This window comes from Macrobrachium rosenbergii, chromosome 12, assembly GCF_040412425.1.
Source record: "Macrobrachium rosenbergii isolate ZJJX-2024 chromosome 12, ASM4041242v1, whole genome shotgun sequence".
In the NCBI taxonomy this organism is placed as follows: Eukaryota; Metazoa; Arthropoda; class Malacostraca; order Decapoda; family Palaemonidae; genus Macrobrachium; species Macrobrachium rosenbergii.
In genome coordinates, this window is record NC_089752.1 from 32083884 (window position 1) to 32102983 (window position 19100).

Genomic DNA, 19100 nt, shown 5'->3' on the forward strand with positions numbered 1-19100 from the left:
TATATATATATATATATATATATATATATATATATATATATATATATATATATATATATATATATATATATATATATACATATATACATATATACATATATACATATATATATATATATATATATATATATATATATATATATATATATATATATATATATATATACATATATATATACTATATATATATACATATATATATATATATATATATATATATATATATATATATATATATATACATATATATATACATATATATATATATATATATATATATATATATATATATATATATATATATATATATATATATATATATATATATATATATATATATATATATATATATATATATATATATATATATATACATATATATATATATATACTCATATATACATACATATATATATACATATATATATATATATATATATATATATATATATATATATATATATATATATATATATATATATATATATATATATATATATATATATATATATACATACATATATATATACATATATATATATATATATACATTTATATATATACATATATATATATACATACATATATATACATATATATACATATATATACATATATATACATATATATACATATATATATATACATATATATATATATATATATATATACACAGGTTGGCCATCACTAATCCGGCAATCAGTAGTCCAGAACAATCAGTAATCCGGCACAAATTTCGGCTAGAGTAATTTCTAATGTTTCCTCACTAATTTTCAAATTTCCCGAGTCGCTGCACTAACTCGCTCGCCGGCTGCTTCGATTTGGTGGCACAGTGTGCTGCATCAACAAACTGGTAGCCTAGCCTACATTATACTGAACTCTATTCACATATTAACAGTATTATACAAACATCAACATAACGAATGTGCATCTTTTTCATGGATCTTTTAAAAAGTTATGCTTTACTATATTGTTTCCTATTGCGTATATTCTCATATTGCTTTTGTATTATAAATTGCGATCAATGTTTTGTTTTGGGAATCGATATCGTGGTGTTTATTTCGCTGCATTTAACTAAGTTCAAAGCGCTTTTCTTGCTTCTAGTTAACGTAAATGAATATGGATACTTTATTTATTTCGGACACAGATATTTTTCGTTGTACAAAGTGTTTTTAAGTCGAAATATAACTTAAATACGTCTCGTTGTGAAATTAATCTAGCTATTTTTTTCGTTAATATATGATGTTCGCGGGAATCGTGGCTGGCCGTTTTGGGGACATGTTTTTGTGTAAAAAAAAATTCAAGATTCCGTTCGCTATTTTCTCTTGATTTCATCATAATATGAGCTTTATGTATGTATCTTTTATCGGCGTGAAAACAGTAGTAATTTGTATTCTTTGATGCCCAGTAGTTTTGATTAACATACATTCTCTCCAGTTTTATTTACGGTCGAGTTTCATCCATGTTGCCGATGCACGGTAATTTATAGTCATTAGCAGCTTGAACATTGTTTTCTCAGCTTCAGCTACAACTTATAGCTTAAAGTTACTTTAGCAGTATATTTCCCTGCCGATCTTTTCTCCAAAGCGAATAAGGTTATAGTGTAAAAAATATATCAGTCCTATTGTACAGTACTTAACGTCATTTGTAACATAACTACAGTAATTGTGTATTACCGTACGATGGTTGAAATACAAGCAAAACAGTTGTTATCCAATATGATTATTAGCAGAACAACAGTTTTCCGTTCGGTTGTTTATGACTGTACGCATTTACGCAAGAGTGTAACGTTATTAACAATACTTTCATCATTCTCTTTTACTTTTTTAACTAGCAGATGGAATAAAGAGATGGAGGAAAAGAAGTTTTTCTATTGTAAATTGGTCTCTCTCACTGCCTGATTGTACCTGCTGCCTGTGCCTGCGCGAAATCAAAAAATATTTCCTAAATATTTTCGTACCGGTATTAATTGCTAACCCCATCATAAACTCGAAATATCGTAAGTCGAATTATAACTCGAGCACTACCTGTATTTGATAATTGTCTTTTCTCTATTAACCAACTTGTACTGATTTATGGGATATTTTAATTCTAAGATGAGGTGCTTAGCTACTGGGTTTCGTGTATTCTAGCCTAATAAATGGCTAATCCGGCAAAATGGCTAATCCAGCACCCTCCAGGTCCCAGTGATGGTCAACCTAATATATATTATATATATATGTATGTACTTTCTCGTGATCTTAAATGGAAAAGTAAAGTCTGCAGTAGTATGTATGTATATTGCTATATACAGGAAGCTTTTGCCAACTTGATCAGTTGGCCTCCTCAGCGTGAATAAACACAATATTACCTTTATGACATCTCTGAAAAATGGAAGTTATAAAACAACTTGTTATTCTTTCAGGTAACTCCAGAATTGCTCAGTATTCTATTAGCACTTCTCTGGGACATCGTGGCACAGTAGAGGGTGGTGTATTTGTCTTACTGCTTGTTGAGTATTGAAAACTGCTGAATTTGGTGGTTCTTCGGTTGTTCCAGAAATTGCTCTTCCGTTATTAAATACATCTGCAGGGCATAATGAGGAAGCAGAAGCAGGTGGAGCAGTCAAAAGAGAATATAAATTCATTTTGGCAGCTAAACAAACTAACTTATTAGTGAAGAAATCTTCATGAGTAAATGGTTTATTATTCTCAAAAGCACTAACTAAATTTATAAGACCCCATTCTTTTACAGCCTTACACTTGCCAGTATCACCACTCCTATACAATATATCAGTATTTGACCGGTCTATCCTGTGGTCCAGTTCAAAACTATGTGTTGCTACCATTCTTTTCTGGGATTGTATTCTGCAGTCTCGTTTATGTTCCTCTAAACAGATAGAAAGTCCTCTTCCTGTTTTGCCATATCTTTTATTGCAGTCTTTGCATGGTATGTAATAAACACCAACTTCCTTTTTAATGGCAACATTTTCCTGTCTGTTTCTTATAACCTGACTGCATACAGAATTGTTATAACTAATGGCTAATTTCACACCTTTGGATGATAAGGTATTGTGTAGCATGAATTTCTTTGCAGCAGATAATGATTGGTGATATGGTAAGACTAAACTATTAGTGACATCGAATTTTTCCTTATTTTTGGGATTGTAGTAATTACCTTCTGCTCTGGAAAATGCTTTGGTTATGAAATGCTTTGGATAACCCAAATCAAGAAAAGCTTTAGCTATATGTTCAAATTCCGTATCAATATAACAAGGGTCACAGATTCTAAGAGCTTGAATAACTAAATTCACACTTGAATTATGGTAGGAAAAATAATGGATATACATTCTGGATTAGTTGGCCTGTGATAAACTTCAAAAGAGAAGGATAGGGTATCTGGACTCTGGTGAACTATTACATCTAGAAAAGGTAAACTATTATCATTTTCATATTCCACATTGAACTTGGAGGGCACTAAACTGTTTACATGAGAATTAGTTGAATTTATCTTCTCTTCTGAGATAAATAATAAAGACATCATCAGCATACCTAAACCAGACTAAGGTCTAATATTTTCAGGACAGTTGAATATAAATTCCGATTCAATAAACTCCATGCATAAATTGATGCTGCTAATAAGGAAGTTGGTGTGTATTCAATACCATGCAAAGACTGCAATAAAAGATATTAAGGCGAAACAGGAAGAGGACTTTCTATCCGTTTAGAGGAACATATACGAGATTGCAGAATGGGATCCCAGAAAAGTATGGTAGCAAAACATAGTTTAGAACTGGACCATAGGACAGACTGATTAAATGCTAATATATTGTATAGGAGTAGTGATATTGACAAGCATAGGGTTGTACAAGGGGCTCTTATAAATTTAATGAGCACTTTTAGAATTATAAACCATTTACTCAGGAAGATTTCTTCACTAATAAGTTAGTTTGAATATCTGGCAAAATAAATTTAGATTCCCTTTCAACTGCTCCACCTGCTTCTGCTTCCTCATTATGCCCTGGAAGAGCAATTTCTGAAACAACCGAAGAGCCACCAAATTCAGCAGTTTTCGAGAGCCAACAAGCAGTAAGGCAAACAACCAATATGTCTGTCTTTACTGTGCCATGACATTCCCAGAGAATTGCTAATAGACTATTAAGCAATTCTGGAGTTACCTGAAAGAATAAGAAGCTGTTTTATAACTTTCATTTTTCAAAGATGTCATATATGTAATATTTCTATGTTTATTCAGGCTGAAGAGGCCAACTGATCAAGTTGGTGAAAGCTTCCTGTATAGCATTATACTGTACATACATACTACTGCAGACTTTATTTTTCCATTAATATTAATATTTGAAAATTAGTAAATCAATTATTTATCATACAAAAAATCTCTTATCTCAGAGAGAGAGAGAGAGCAAAAATACAACTCATACACAAAGCATCGATCTAAGCTGTGTGATTGGCTAGCTCCAAACCTTTCAGCCAGTAGCGTGTCAGCATGGAGAGAGAGAGGCAGTGAACATTGTTTTTTTTATACAGTACATATTACAATGATAGTAATTAATATTGAGGGATTTTCCTTCAACATTTGATGATATTTTGCTTTGTTTACATTATTAAAATTAATATTTGAAAATTAGTAAATAATTTTTATCATAAAAAAAGTATTTAGTCATGAAAGTAAAATGAAAATACAGCAATTAGTGAATATTGCTCTATGAAAAAATCTGTGAACTAGTGAATTTTCCCACGATACATTTGGAGATACATTTCACAGAAAAAACCGTAGATGCTGAACTGCGATCTAGCAAGGGTCCACTGTATGCAAATAGAATACTGTATCTGCAAAAAGTAGGGCTAATTGTGATTGGAAGTAATGTGTGATCATGGTAGTCAGGGTATGCTATGTAAAGAAATGGTATTAGTATTGTAACATTTTTTATTTTTCTGTTATCAGATATGAAGGAACGCAATGACTCTTCTGGAGATGATGATTCTGAAGATGATATGGATGAGCCAATGTCACCACAGTCTCCTACAGAGGTGAGAAAACTCTTAATTAATATAAATGGTAATTTAACCCCTATTATTTGTGAATTCAATATCACACATTTGCCCAAGGTCTAAGGAGGCCATTTAAGGTAAAGGATTGCACAGTATCATCAGCAGTGGTAGAGGCAAAAGTAAACCTGGAATTCTATTCTGTAGAATTATGAAGTGTATACTGCTTATTGTTTGGGATGAATCTTGTCTGCTGTTATGGTTAGCTCTCATCTCAGCACTGATAGTCGAGTCGTCATTCAACCAAAAGAAGATTGAATGGCTGACCTGGGAGGACTATCTGATGCATCTGTTCTCCACCAAGCGTGATTTGAATGGTTTAGCTCTTGTCAGAATTATTCTTGCTGCCTATGTGTATAGGCGCTCATTGGCACTATTTTATGGGTTGGCTTCATGCTGCTTTCACAGTACTGTACATTTATTTGTCCTAGGATACCTTCCACTAGAATCAAGGCTGAGAAAGTCAGGTTCTGTAGGAATGATTACTGTGTTAGCAGAATGTTGATTATTTAGGTATATAGACACACTGTTTGTGCCAGCTGCAGGGGTATAAAGTGTGATCTTGAGAATAAATGTGAGGAATGTAGGTGTTTTTGGAGGACTTTATGCTCAAGAGAAGGCAAGCAGATAGATTGAAAAGCAAATAGTCACGCTAGGTCATAAACCTGTCACATCTCCCCCTTCCCTAGGTACTTCATCTGTAATTATTCGTACTTGGTCTATGGTTTTTACTTCTGTTAATGCTGTAGCTATTGCTGAGACTTCCTCTTTAACTCTGCCTTCCACTCCCCTTCAGTTTGGGAAAAGTGTACTGAGAAGTTGGAATGTGACGTAAACCTTATTTTAAACAGTAAAAGGTTCTGAATGTGTGTTAGGGAACCTTTCTGGGTCCCCCATTGTGTACTATCATTATTGTGTTCCCTTGTAAGAGGTAAGGTTTTGGTGCCATCGCCTGTCTGTAGCCCAAGCCAAGGACTGCCTTGCGACAGTTGGAAGAGTCCGCTGCCAGGGAACTGGGTTGGTTCTCAGGGCAGTGTGGTTCTGTGGCTTCCATCACCTGCTTCTCATTTATTATGCTCTGAGTATTTGACTTCTACTGTCATCAGCATCTAGTAATGAAGCTGTGAATTCATTATCTGGATCGTCATTATCCAGAATAATGTTTGTTGTTTATAAGCATATTTAGTGTTATGGTTATGCAGAATTGACAAGGTAAGGTGAGGAAAGGTGCAGAGTTGCACTTTCACACCTGTAGATTTTTTTATACTCGCCATTATCTGGATTTCGTCATTATTCAACAGGGCCTTGGCGCTGTTAATATGGATAGTTGAAGGATTACTGCAATTATATAGGTATAGACAGTGTTATTAATAATTATGTGTTTGTAGTGGGTTGTACTACTTCTGATGTTATATTGACTCATTCACTTGTTAAACCAATGTCTTCTGCACCTACTTCTCATTTTAAATCTTTGTCTGCTGTTCTTCTTCCTCCTCGAAATACAGTACACGTTCATTCTGTACATGCTGTTCACTATTAGCGAGTCTCTTCCTTCTGCCTTTATTAATGTTTCTCTTTCCAATCTTACCATGGTTATAGTATCTTCAGTTGTTTCCAGGCAAGATGTTATTCTAGCTGCTTTGCTTTCTGGGGATGTGTCATGTGTGAATGCTGTTAAGTCAGCTGAATCAGTTTCGGATGAAGTAGGGTGGTGGTAATCACTTTGATGCCTCTTCCCCCTCCTCCCAACCTTTCTTGTTTTCTTTGGCACTTGGTGCCACTTCATCGTCTTTTACTCAGCCGACATGTGTCGACTCAGGTGAGCTGCTTCAGACTATGTTTTCATCAGTCTTTCCTTTTATTGAGAGTTTCGTAAGTTTTCTTGTACTCTAACGAGCAAAGTTGCTTTTAAGTCAGCTAGCTCTTGTTATCTTGCTTTTTTTTTTCAAGTTGCAGAGATCACCTGTTATGATTTAGCTGCTTCACTGGTGCTTAAATTCTTTTTGGTCAAAAATTCAGTTTTCTTTGTCCGTCTTGTTCCTTTGAAGAGATATACTCCTGAGGCTGATAAAGTGCCTTGGACATGCTGAGAAGGAGTTTGTTGTTCAGGTCTTTGTTTAGTTTGCTGAAATTTTATTGTTTACTGAACTTTCACTCTGTATGATCACTGCTTCTCTGCACAACTTAGAGAGGTTGTGATGCCAGCTTGTTGTGTTTGTGGCATCAGCCTAGAGAGTTTGTGGCACCAGCTTAAGTGTAAGTGACACCAGCGGGATTTTAGTGAGGAAGAGTCTTAGCATTTTTTACTTGAGTGTTCAACGCCATTTCTGACGCTGCAGGTGAATGTTCCCATGCTGATACTCACTTGATTTTGAAGAAGTGAGAACATTTATGCTCCTATATGTCATCAAAGGTTTCTTCTACACAGGAGATGGCACCTGTTTTGGTTTCTCTTTTGGGTTGCCTTCTAAGCCTGACTCTCTTTAAGGTAATAAGGGAATGTATATTGGTACAAGTTGTACCTCTTTATCACAGGTCGTTTATACCTTTCAGGGATCTGTTCAGGCCACAGGTTCTGGTAGGAGGCCAATTGCAGGCCTTCTGGCATATTTGGAGAGACTTAGGAGCAGAACCTTAGGTGGTGGAGGTACTGAAGGAGAGTTATGATTCCTCAAGTTTTCCCTCCACTGGCGCAGTCTCTATAGCTGTTCCTTTGTATCCTCTCCAGCAGAAGTATTTTGTTCTTCATTAGGGCTTGTAATTAAAGAAGAATTCAATGGAGGAAATGTTGGTAATTCACCAGGATTTTACCTGATTCTTTCCTAGTGTTATAAGCAACCAGTGTTGGACTTCTCAAAACTGAATAACTTGATTAGTCTGTCCCCATTCGTCATGGTTTTAATGACTTTTCAAAGGAAGACTGAATGATTCGGTCGACAATTAGGATGCATTTTCCTCATACCAATAGATCCTCAGTCACATAAGATCCTTCAGTTTTTTATTTACGCGGAAGGTATTCCTGTTCAAGGTGCTTTGTTTTAGCTCATGTAGAGAGCCTCAAGTATTCACAAGGAATTTTTAGCTTATAGGGGGATGATAATGTCTTTTAGGAGTAAGAACTCTTTCTGCAAAGTTGACTGGCTTAAGGTGGCCTTGTATCAGAAGCAGCGGTTTGTGTATTACTCCAGGTGCCATTTTGGATGAATTTTCAGCACCCATACCCCTGTAGACAGAGTTTCTCCACTTTCTTAGATAAAGTAAAATGTGTTCACTGTGCTTTTGAGATTATTATTTAATGCTTTCCTCATTTTGCTTAAATGCAGTTGGATCTGGCTAATTTTACCACTTATAGGTATTGAGGCCAGTTGAAATTGAAGTCCCTAGTACTCAGTATCAGTGTCTCCCTGGAATTTAGATGTAGTTCTAAAATTTTATCTGCAGTTCCTTTTGAGCTCTGGAATCAGTTCCATTGAAGTATTTACTATGAGACACACATTTGTGAGCATTATTGGCAGTTAAGAAAGTAAGTTTATTGCCAGCACTCTCCTTAAGGGTGTTATAAAGGGAGTGATGTTTTGTCCTTTTGCTTTAAATCTGAGAGTGATGTTACAGCCAAGTTTATCCAAGAAATGTAAGAATTCCAAATTTAATCTTTTGGTGGGGAAAGATGAGGAAACACTACTCTCCCCTGTTTGGGCATTTAAAATTTCTTTAGGTAGATTAAGCCTGGAAGAGGCAAAATTAACCTTTACTTTTAACTGCTTATTTTAATAGTTCAAACAAAATTATATCTTAAACTATTATCCCAAAACACTCTAATGTCATTTCAAAGTCATCTTACAGCATTATTTTACTCTTAAAAATATATGGCTCACAGCTACACGTGAAACTAGTAAAGTTACCCTTGAGAGAGAGAGAGAGAGAGAGAGAGAGAACAAAAATACATATGCACATTCAAAAAATATTTAATACACTAGTGACAGTATGCACAAAAGGGTAAATAAAGATTAATTCACAAAACTAGGTTATAAGAATATGCAGTATTGGTAAACATTAAACTAAAATCAACCAAAGTACAAGAGGGGAAACCCTGACAGAGCATCAGAGCTACAAGCCAATCAGCTGACATACTGCTCTGTGATTGGTTGTTCTAATCCTTCCAGCCAGTACTGTCTCTGCTACAAGCCTACAAGCCAATCAGCATGGAGGTAACATGCCTTGCAGTGTGATCGCTACTTCTAACCCTTCCAGCAAATAGCTCCCGTTCTATCGATCTATCCATGTCTCACATTCTATGAGTATCCTTTGGTGTAAAAAGAGAGAGAGAAAGAGAGAGAAAGGGCTAAACCAAGTTGTTTACAGCTGTTTAACAATAAAAAATGTCAGGACCATATTATAATAGATCAAATATATATATATATATATATATATATATATATATATATATATATATATATATATATATATATATATATATATATATATATATGTAATTCTAATAGCCACAATGCCCTCTTAACTTAGCTAATTCTTGGCTTTTTTGGATATGCTTGTAACTACAAAGCCGATATCAAAGGGAAGAATGAAGAGCCTGTGACGACGATAACGCATGAGCGAACCGAGTTACCTTAATCACAAGGAGGTCACGTTGCCCACCTAACCACGAGAAGGTGGGCAACGTGACCTCCTTGTGATTAAGGTAACTTTCGCTTTCCGCGGTCGTCGTCACAGGCTCTTCATTCTTCCCTTTGGATATCGGCTTTGTAGTTACAAGCATATCCAAAAAGCCAAGAATTAGCTTGTTAAGAGGCATTGTGGCTATTAGAATTACATATGTGTCTGGTAAAAGTGACCAGTAGATTCTGCATATATATATATATATATATATATATATATATATAGATATAGATATATATATATATATATATATATATAGATATAGATATAGATATATATATATATATATATATATATATATATATATATATATATATATATATATATATATATATATATATATAAGGGATTTTGACAAAGGAAAAATCTATTTCTGAGGAAGGTCCCGTGTCACCCGGTGAAATTCCATTACAGCACGAATTTCTAGGTATAACCTTGCTAGATATACCAGAGAAAAAGAGCTTTCAGGAAAGCTGGGGTTACTACCCCCAGTCGAGCGTCTTCTAGGAAGACGTCGGTATAAGGAGGGGTGAGTGAATACCACTACCACGGAAACCTACTCGAAAGATCTCTCCCTGTCAAAACCCCCGGAACAGCGCGGTGAGCCGTTACAGCTCCCACACCAAACACCCGCCAGGACGGCGACACCAGCGCCACCTACCTCATTCCATGCTAGCACTAACCCCAGACTTGGCATGTGCAAGAGGGGGGGGGAGAGTACTAGGTGATTCAGGGAGGGTCACCGGGTGACACGGGACCTTCCTCAGAAATAGATTTTTCCTTTGTCAAAATCCCTTTTCTGAGTCCAGTCCCGTGTCAGCCGGTGAAATCGTGATAGAGAATCATGCCAAGGCTGCAAGTACCAGGAAAAAGAAATGGGGGGTAATCTGAAGAAAAAGGCAAAAGTTTACCAAAATAATTTTAATTAAGCAATCTCTTTCGTGAGCAAGAATACTAAGACTAAGGCATATTAAATCTAAGGCACATCAAAAAGCTTAATACTATGAGACGTGGGGAGGTCCCCGACACAACGGAGAAGAGGCCCCAAAAAAACTTAAAATTACTTGAGCAAAGCGAAACATGAAAAGCGCCCAAAATAACTGTAAATATAACCTTAATACTATACACATAAACTTATTCTAAACACTTAAGAGAAAAAATCAATGAGCATTAACATATACATATATCTGGGGTACGTGGAGCCAAATAAAAACTGTCCAGTACCCCATAAGAAAAACAATCATGGCATATCAGATTACACTTTTTCCAATAACAGGTACAAGAAACATCAATATGAGGAGCCAGGCAGTGAGGTATAATCAACCAGGAGAATAAGCAGGAAAGTAAATGAGGCAGGCGGGCGGGGGGGAAAAGGAAAGGACAAGGATATGATTAATTAAGGTGGGGAGATGACACTTCCCACAGCTATGGTAGAAAATTTCAGGGCTTCGAGCGATTTTAAATAGTGGCGTTTAAACACTAGAGGTGATTTCCAACCCGTGTATTTAGAGAGTTCTGAGAAGTCCATATTATGAAAGTAATTAATGGAAGTAGCAACTGCTCGAATATCATGAACCTTGGGAACTGAATCTGGGTTGGCCTGTTTAATGAAATAAAGAATTTGTTGTCTTATAGCATTTAGTGAAAGAGTACCACCTTTCTCCCTGATAAAAAGAGGACCCGACTTACACTGTGGAGTTCTTAAAAGGTAAGATTTAAGTGTATAAACTGGACATAAAGACTGGTCTTGAGGAAGGGCACCACCTTCCAAGGAGACCACCTGTCTTGTGGGTCTTCGTTCTTAGCTAAAAATCTAGGGTCAGGGGAAAGGAGGACCTCTCCAGACGGGAGGAAGTTCACATAATTATCACCTCTAGTGAGAGCCGACAGCTCTGAGATTCTAGCACCTGAAGCCAAGCTAATCAAAAATAAGGTCTTCCTTAACAGATCCTGATAAGAGCAATGAAAGTTATCCATCTCTGATGCTAACTTGAGGACGTCATTGAGAAACCACGTAACAGACTGTGGGCGTGATACTGGTCTCAGACAGCGCATGCTCTGGGGATAGATGAAAAGTAAGAATCTGTAAGGTCGATTTTAAAGCCGTAAAGAAATACTTTCTTTAATGCTGATTTGATTGTGGTAATAGTGGCGGAGCAAGGCCTTTCTCAAACAATGATCTAAAGAAGGAAACTCCTAAATTAGCTGTCATGACTTTGGCTTCAGATGCTTTTAGGAAGGAGGCTAATTTTTTGACTGCTGAGTCATACTGTCTAATAGTAGAATCTCTTTTATCTGATTCTAAAAACAGAGTGTTGACAGGGTCAATGTTAGCTCCTTTTTGGGCTGCGAATTTTATAAAGTCCATAAAACTAGGGCATTCTGAATTCTTGAGGAAGCTGACACAGTCTTGGTTTGTACTGTCTGCGTCAGAATGGGCTTGGGAATCCGAAGACTCCGTAATCCCAGTTCCTGAAGAAGAGGGAACCAATTGCTCTTCGGCCAATAGGGGGCTACTAGGGCTAATTGACCTTTGAATGTCCTGAGTTTGTGTAAAACTTTCAGCAGTAAATTTATTGGAGGGAAAAGATAAATCTTCTCCCAATTGTTCCAATCTACTGTCATTGCGTCTATGGCATACGCCTGAGGGTCCAGGTTGGGGCCACATAACAGGGGAGCTTGAAGTTGCTCTCCGTTGCGAACAGATCCACTTGGAGGCCCGGAACCCGGCGGCAAATCCATTTGAAAGATTCCACGTCCAGGGACCACTCCGTCTCCAACGGAGTAGTCCTGGACAGGGAATCCGCCACCACGTTCCGCACCCCGCTAGGTGGGTGGCTGACAGGTGCCAGCTGTGCTTGTTCGCCAGGGAGAAGATAGCAACCATTACTTGGTTTACTCGGCCTGATTTGGAGCCGCCCCTGTTGATGCAATGAACTACCACTGCGCTGTCCAATACCAACCTGATATGAATCCGGTTGGGGGGCGGATTTTCTTCAAAGTTAGAAAGACCGCCATAGCTTCCAGGGTATTTATATGGAACTGCTGAAACATTGTGGACCACGTTCCTTGTACTTTTGTTTTGGTGAATATCCCCCAGCCGCTTAGGGAAGCGTCTGTGTGAACAACTAGTGCCGGAGGGGGAAATTGAAGCGGAACTGTATTGGACAGGCCCTTGACCGAGGCCCAAGGACGCAATCTTGTCTTTAAGATTTGAGGAATGGAGGAGACCTTGTCTCTGAGCTTGACATTGGCTCGACTCCGCCACACTCTGTTTATGTCTTTTAATTTCGCTTTTAATAGCAGGTCTGTCACTGAGGCAAACTGAAGAGATCCAAGGACCCTTTCTTGGGACCGACGGGATGCTGAGGATTTTGAGGAATCTCTTGGTGAGAGATGCTATCTCTTTCCTCTTGGAAGGCGGAAGGGACAGCGTGTGAGACGACAGATCCCACTGGAGACCCAACCACTGAAACCGGGACTCCGGAGTCAGGCGGGACTTCTCTCTGTTCAGTTGAAAACCCTAGCGACTCCAGGAAATTGATGACTATGGACGTAGCTTTCTGACACTCCGGAACTGTTGTTGCCCAAATTATCCAATCGTCTAAATATGCTGCTAGGGATATCCCTTGAGACCGGAGTTGTTGTACTACCGTGTCCGCCAGCTTTGTGAATATCCTGGGCGCAATGTTCAGACCGAAGGGCATGACCCTGAAGGAGTAGGCTTGATTCCCGAGTCTGAAACCGAGGAACTGAGAGAAGTTCCGCGCAACCGGGGCGTGATAATAAGCGTCTGAAAGATCGATAGAGGTGGTGGCGGCTCCACGCGGAAGTAGAGTCCGTGCCTGAGCTACCGTAAGCATGCGAAAATTTGTCGCATTTTATGTAGAGATTTAGACGCGACAGATCCAGGATCACTCTTTGCTGATCGGAGTCTTTTTTGGGAACAGTGAATAACCTGCCTTGAAACTTTAGGTGCCTTACTTTCTTTATTGCCCGTTTGTTGAGCAATTCTGTCACGTAATCCTTTAGGATTGACGTGGGTGGCTGGTAAAACCTGGTTAGAGGAGGAGGGTCTTTGATCCAGCTCCATCCTAGTCCTTTGGACACAATGCTGTGTGCCCAAGGGCTGAAGGTCCATTGGTCCCTGAACCAAAACAGGCGACCGCCTACCTGTGTTCTCTCAGTGGGAGGGAGCGGGTTTATTCCCCCTACCACGTCCAGGTCTTCCCCTTGGGGTGGTGTTGGGCTTCCCTCTATGGGGGGCTTTGCCTCTTCCTCCCCTTGCAACCCTATTAAGGCCGTGAAAGTAACCACGGCCTTCGTATGTGGGGTTGTGCGCGGTGAGGCCACATAGGAGGGTGCAGCTGGTTGGACCAGCACATACTGTTGGGGTGAGCCTTGGAAGTAGAAGGCTGCTCTACTGCCGAGACCGGGACGGCTTGGACTACCGCCTGATGGTAGGGCCTCTTATGCCTCCTGAAGCGTTTACCTCCTCTCGATTGGGGCCGGCCGATTCTGGGGTCTTACGCTTATAGGCGAAATGCCCCAGCGAGAACGAAGACTCTGGTTGGCCCGTGTAGCCTCGGCCATAACATTCGTGACCTCCTCTTCAGGGAAGAGGTTAGGTCCCCAGATCGAGCTTTTCACGAGCTTGTTAGGCTCGTGGCGGATAGTCGCATCGGCAAAGATGAACTTCCGACATTCCAGTCTGGCCATAATAAACTCAAATAAGTCAGACTGGAAGCCTGCCAGCAAGGATTTAGCCAATACCTGAAAGAACGGTTCGTCCGAGCAGGAGACGGCAGTAGCTTCAGAAAGGCATACGGAGTTCAAGGATCGGGCTAACTTAACCCGAGCATCAAACTCTGCTTTCAAAAGAGCTTCCGGCAGCTTAGGGAGCTGCTCACTGAATTGCGTGGAAGCGCAGAAGGGGTCCAGCTTCCCGACCGTGAAAGTGGACGGGGCTTCCAGCCAGAACTCATTACTTCCTGGGAATACCAGGAAGTAGGGTCTGTCTCCCTTAGCTGTGGTAAGGGATTACCATCAAAAAGCACGCTCGGGCCGTAGCCAGAGCGACTTTGTCAAGCAAGGGGTGGGAAGGTTGTCTCCCAGGGCAAACATAGTGAAGTTGCCCTTGAAAGGAGTCAACTTTGTGTTGTCTGCCTGCCACTCCGTCAGAGTGCGAAGAAGAGCCGACTGAGCTTGGTCCCTAGGGACGATGACAGTCTCCCTAGGAACCTTGTCTGACCAATCAAGCTTCCTCCGTAAGCCTCACGAAGCCTGGGTAAGGGGCAGGAGATCGGGGGAAGAACTCCAATTCCTCCAACCGTCTCGTGCCAAGACCATCAAGTGTCAGTTTGCCATCATGTTGGATGGCCCGGAGTGCAAAACGCCAAGGATTACCGACATCGAGCGGCGGGAGGTCCGCAGTGTCGGGATAACATACTGTGGTTCGGCTGGGGTGGGTGAGCCATTCCCGCCAGTATGTTATCATGACTGGCCAACTTTTCGGAGATTTTGCTAAATCTCGAATCCAAGTCCTCCGTAAAACGCTTGTACAGCTGATTAGCAAAGGCCTCTGCGTCGAAAGCAGGTTGGCGAGGAGGGCTTGATTTTGCAGCCCTCTTACTCGCGCCTTTGCTGGAGGAACCAGACTTGCTCCCGGAGGCTACAGGCCCTGAAGCCTTAGCCTTCGACGGGGGGAAGGGCGATGCCTTCTTGGAGGTCGAGGACTTGTAGCCCTTCGCCTTCCATGAAGTCTTCAACTTCAACTTGGGGATAGCAGACGGAGCTCTATCACCCAAGGAGGAAGACTTTACAAAACCTGCAAATGAAGAAATTGATGAAGCAGGGAGTCAAATAAAGGGGCCCGCCCCAACAACCTCACTTACCTCACCACTTACCACCTGGTCCTGCTCTACGTTCATGGGTTCCAGATTGAGATCCATGGCGGCTACGTCCTCCGAGACCTCAGCGTAGAGGATATCCACTTGGGGTGGCTGGGTCTCATCCCGGATCTGCTGGATGATAGGGGTGGCAAGGTCTTCAGGCACTGCGACCGCCACCCGTGCGCGAGGTAGAGCAAGTCCCTCAACCTGGCGTCGAGGCGTAGGGCTTCCCGACGGAACGTTCCTACCAAACCCAGCCACCCAGGCTCGGAGGATTCCAAGGCAGACTTCTTGGAAGCTTCATCCGCCTGTGAGAAAGCCAACAATTAGCTAAGAACGAAAACCATTCGGGACTCATAAACAATATACCACATATAATATGAGGAGCATAAGGCAGGGGTAATGTAAAGACTGTTACTTACCGACTCATCCTGGACAGTTGTGCAGAGAGCGAAGCAAACCTCACAACCATCAGGGTGCCAGACAACCAGGTCATCCAGTCGGACCGCACAACCAGCGTGGGTCCGGCAAACTACGTGACCGTAAGGTTGTTGGAGGGAGGCGGTGCACCCCGGCTCCTCACAGCGAACAGTCTGTAAGTAAAACAGTACATGAACCTCCCACTCTAAGCAAGCTAAAGCTGACGAGGCCGGGAAACTCCACTGCAACCGGAATACTCCGGCGGAGAAGAACTCCCTAATCATAAACTGGGCCAATAAGCTCTAAATTACATAGAGTGGAAGGTAAAGGTTTTTCAGACCCCGGAGTACTCCGGGGGATGAAGGAAAGAGAGACCAGGAACCAACCCTAAGGGCTGCCAGTAAAATAACGGCGGAGCCCCCGGGTATAGGACCGGACTCACTTATATAATGAATTAAGGAAAATATTCCTGTAGATAAACTTATCTAAAACAAAAACAAAAACAATAATAAGTGATGATAAGAACTCAAGAGGACGGAAGGATCCGCTCCTCTCCAAATGAACAACCTTCCGCCCTTACTTCCCCGCCGGAGAAACAAGACAGGTAAAATGCTCGTATGTTTCTAACATAGGCTGAAGCAATATGTTACCGTATCAGCGTAACCCGACGGGGAGAAAGTAAACAAACCGCCAACCCCAATACAGCGATGCTAGGGACGATATGGGAGGGAGCGAATCTCTCAACCAATAGGAGAAGTCCCTGAACTCGGAGAAAACGCCATCTAGCGTCACCCGCATTTAGTAGAGCAAGGCTGGAGAGAGGAGGAGGGGGGGGGAAGGAGGGGGAGGAGTAGGCTACCAGGAAGGAACAGGAGACGGGGAGAAGCTCACCCGCTCAACTGCACCATACCTCCCAGACGATGAATCTTGGAAGGGTGGAATGCTGGAAGCAGCACAACCCGAAGCCCGACTCTACCTAGGCGAAGCCTAATATGGTCCTAACCTTAACATAGGCTAGGAAAAAGGGGGAGGGCAGAAGGGAGGAGGAAGCAACAGGGAGAGAAATTTTGTGCTGAGAACCAACCAGGATCGAGAATGGCGGGCAAGGGGCGACTAGCCTAGAGGAAACACAACCCAAGAACTCGATTCCCCAAATGGAGGAAGAGGACTAAGGGGCTCACTCTGCCGACCAAAAACGATCCCGGAGGAAACAGCAACAAAACTCCCTCAACCTGAACTCCTCACCCAGGGCAAGGGATGGATGCAAACAGCCTACTCCACAAAATAACCATCACTATAAAAACTAAAATGTGCTCAACAGAGAGCGTAGCCTACCCCGGGGAAGCGGTTAGATCTGAGGCTGCCGCCAGCACCCGAGGTAAACAAACAACAAAATAATAATAAAAATAAAACTACAAGAGAGAGCACCATCTTCAAGCAAAATAATTAGCCTAGTGAGACCAAAAATAACAGGAACCCAACCTGGAGGGGGGGAACCTAGACGGGGCATCACTCTCACCAAGGCCCGTAGGCCAATGAAAAAATTCATAAGGGGGGGGGAGCCACCGCAAGGAACCACCAGGAAGGGGACCAAAGGGGCAAATTTTATCTATAACGACGAGGAGACAACTCCAACTGAGAAGAACAGAAGGAGTCGCCTCGCGGTCGACATGGCTGGCAGGGGACGCCGTGGCGACATAATAAGATCTCAATATTTATGAAAATCACGAGACCTTAACAGCCAAAATTCAGAACAAAACCCCACAAGAAGATGGTACTTAACTTGAAATGGTAAAGCTGCTCGACGCCATCTCAGAAAGCAGAAAAATCCAAAATAATGGAGACGAGCACACAAAAGAAACAGAGATTTCACGTGCTAGAAAATGGAATGAGGTAGGTGGCGCTGGTGTCGCCGTCCTGGCGGGTGTTTGGTGTGGGAGCTGTAACGGCTCACCGCTGTTCGGGGTTTTGACAGGAGAGATCTTTCGAGTAGGTTTCCGTGGTAGTGGTATTCACTCACCCCCTCCTTATACCGACGTCTTCCTAGAAGACGCTCGACTGGGGTAGTAACCCCAGCTTTCCTGAAAGCTCTTTTTCTCTGGTATATCTAGCAAGGTTATACCTAGAAATTCGTGCTGTAATGGAATTTCACCGCTGACACGGGACTGGACTCAGAAATATATTATATATATATATATATATATATATATATATATATATATATATATATATATATATATATATATATATATATATATATATATATATATATATATATATATATATATATATATATATATATATATATATATATATATAAACATATATATATATATATATATATATATATATATATATATATATATATATATATATATATATATATATATATATATATATATATATATATATATATATATATACATATACATATACATATATATATATATATATATATATATATATATATATATATATATATATATATATATATATATATATATATATATATATATATAAAGGCCCATAAAACACTATTTGAACGTTGCAACCAATATTTGAGCATTCCTTCTGTGTCCCTGTTCACTGGTAAAATATGGAGTGATGAAATGTTACAGGAGTATATATACAAAGCATATGTAGGTGTGGCATTAAGTCTCCGATGGTATGCAGGTGACCGTTTCCCAAGAAGGATGGAAAATAAACAATTCCCTACTGGTTTTTGGCCTCATTAACTCCTGTTTTTCCCGATTTGTCTGGTGGTCATGTTTCCTGGAGCACCTGTTTGAGAAAAATACTTTAAAGATTAACCTGTCGATTTCATCTGCTTTCAGTGTCCTCCTGACAAGTTCATATTGTTGGTTTGATTGATGATAGCAGATTCCAGCATCTTTCTTTTATATCTGGACAGCTACTTTTGAAAACCAGCTCCACCCCGCTCCAATTTATTGAATGGCCTCTATCCCTGACATGTAGAAAAATCCCTGAACTCTCCGAAGCATACTGCACTGATCTTTTGTGCTCTGTTAATCTTTGCGAGAGGGACCTGCCTGTCTCTCCCACGTAA

At 40.2% G+C, this 19100-nt stretch overlaps 1 protein-coding gene across 16 annotated transcripts in view; it reads left to right on the forward strand.

The window, feature by feature from the left end:
- The window catches only part of rush (rush hour), a 119418-nt gene that overhangs the window by 66013 nt on the left and 34305 nt on the right, over positions 1 to 19100 (forward strand). For all 16 annotated transcript variants that reach the window (XM_067112132.1, XM_067112127.1, XM_067112140.1 and 13 more), the window contains one exon: positions 4942 to 5027. In XM_067112132.1, the coding sequence (XP_066968233.1) occupies positions 4942 to 5027 (86 nt within the window). The remainder of the gene's footprint in view (positions 1 to 4941; positions 5028 to 19100) is intronic.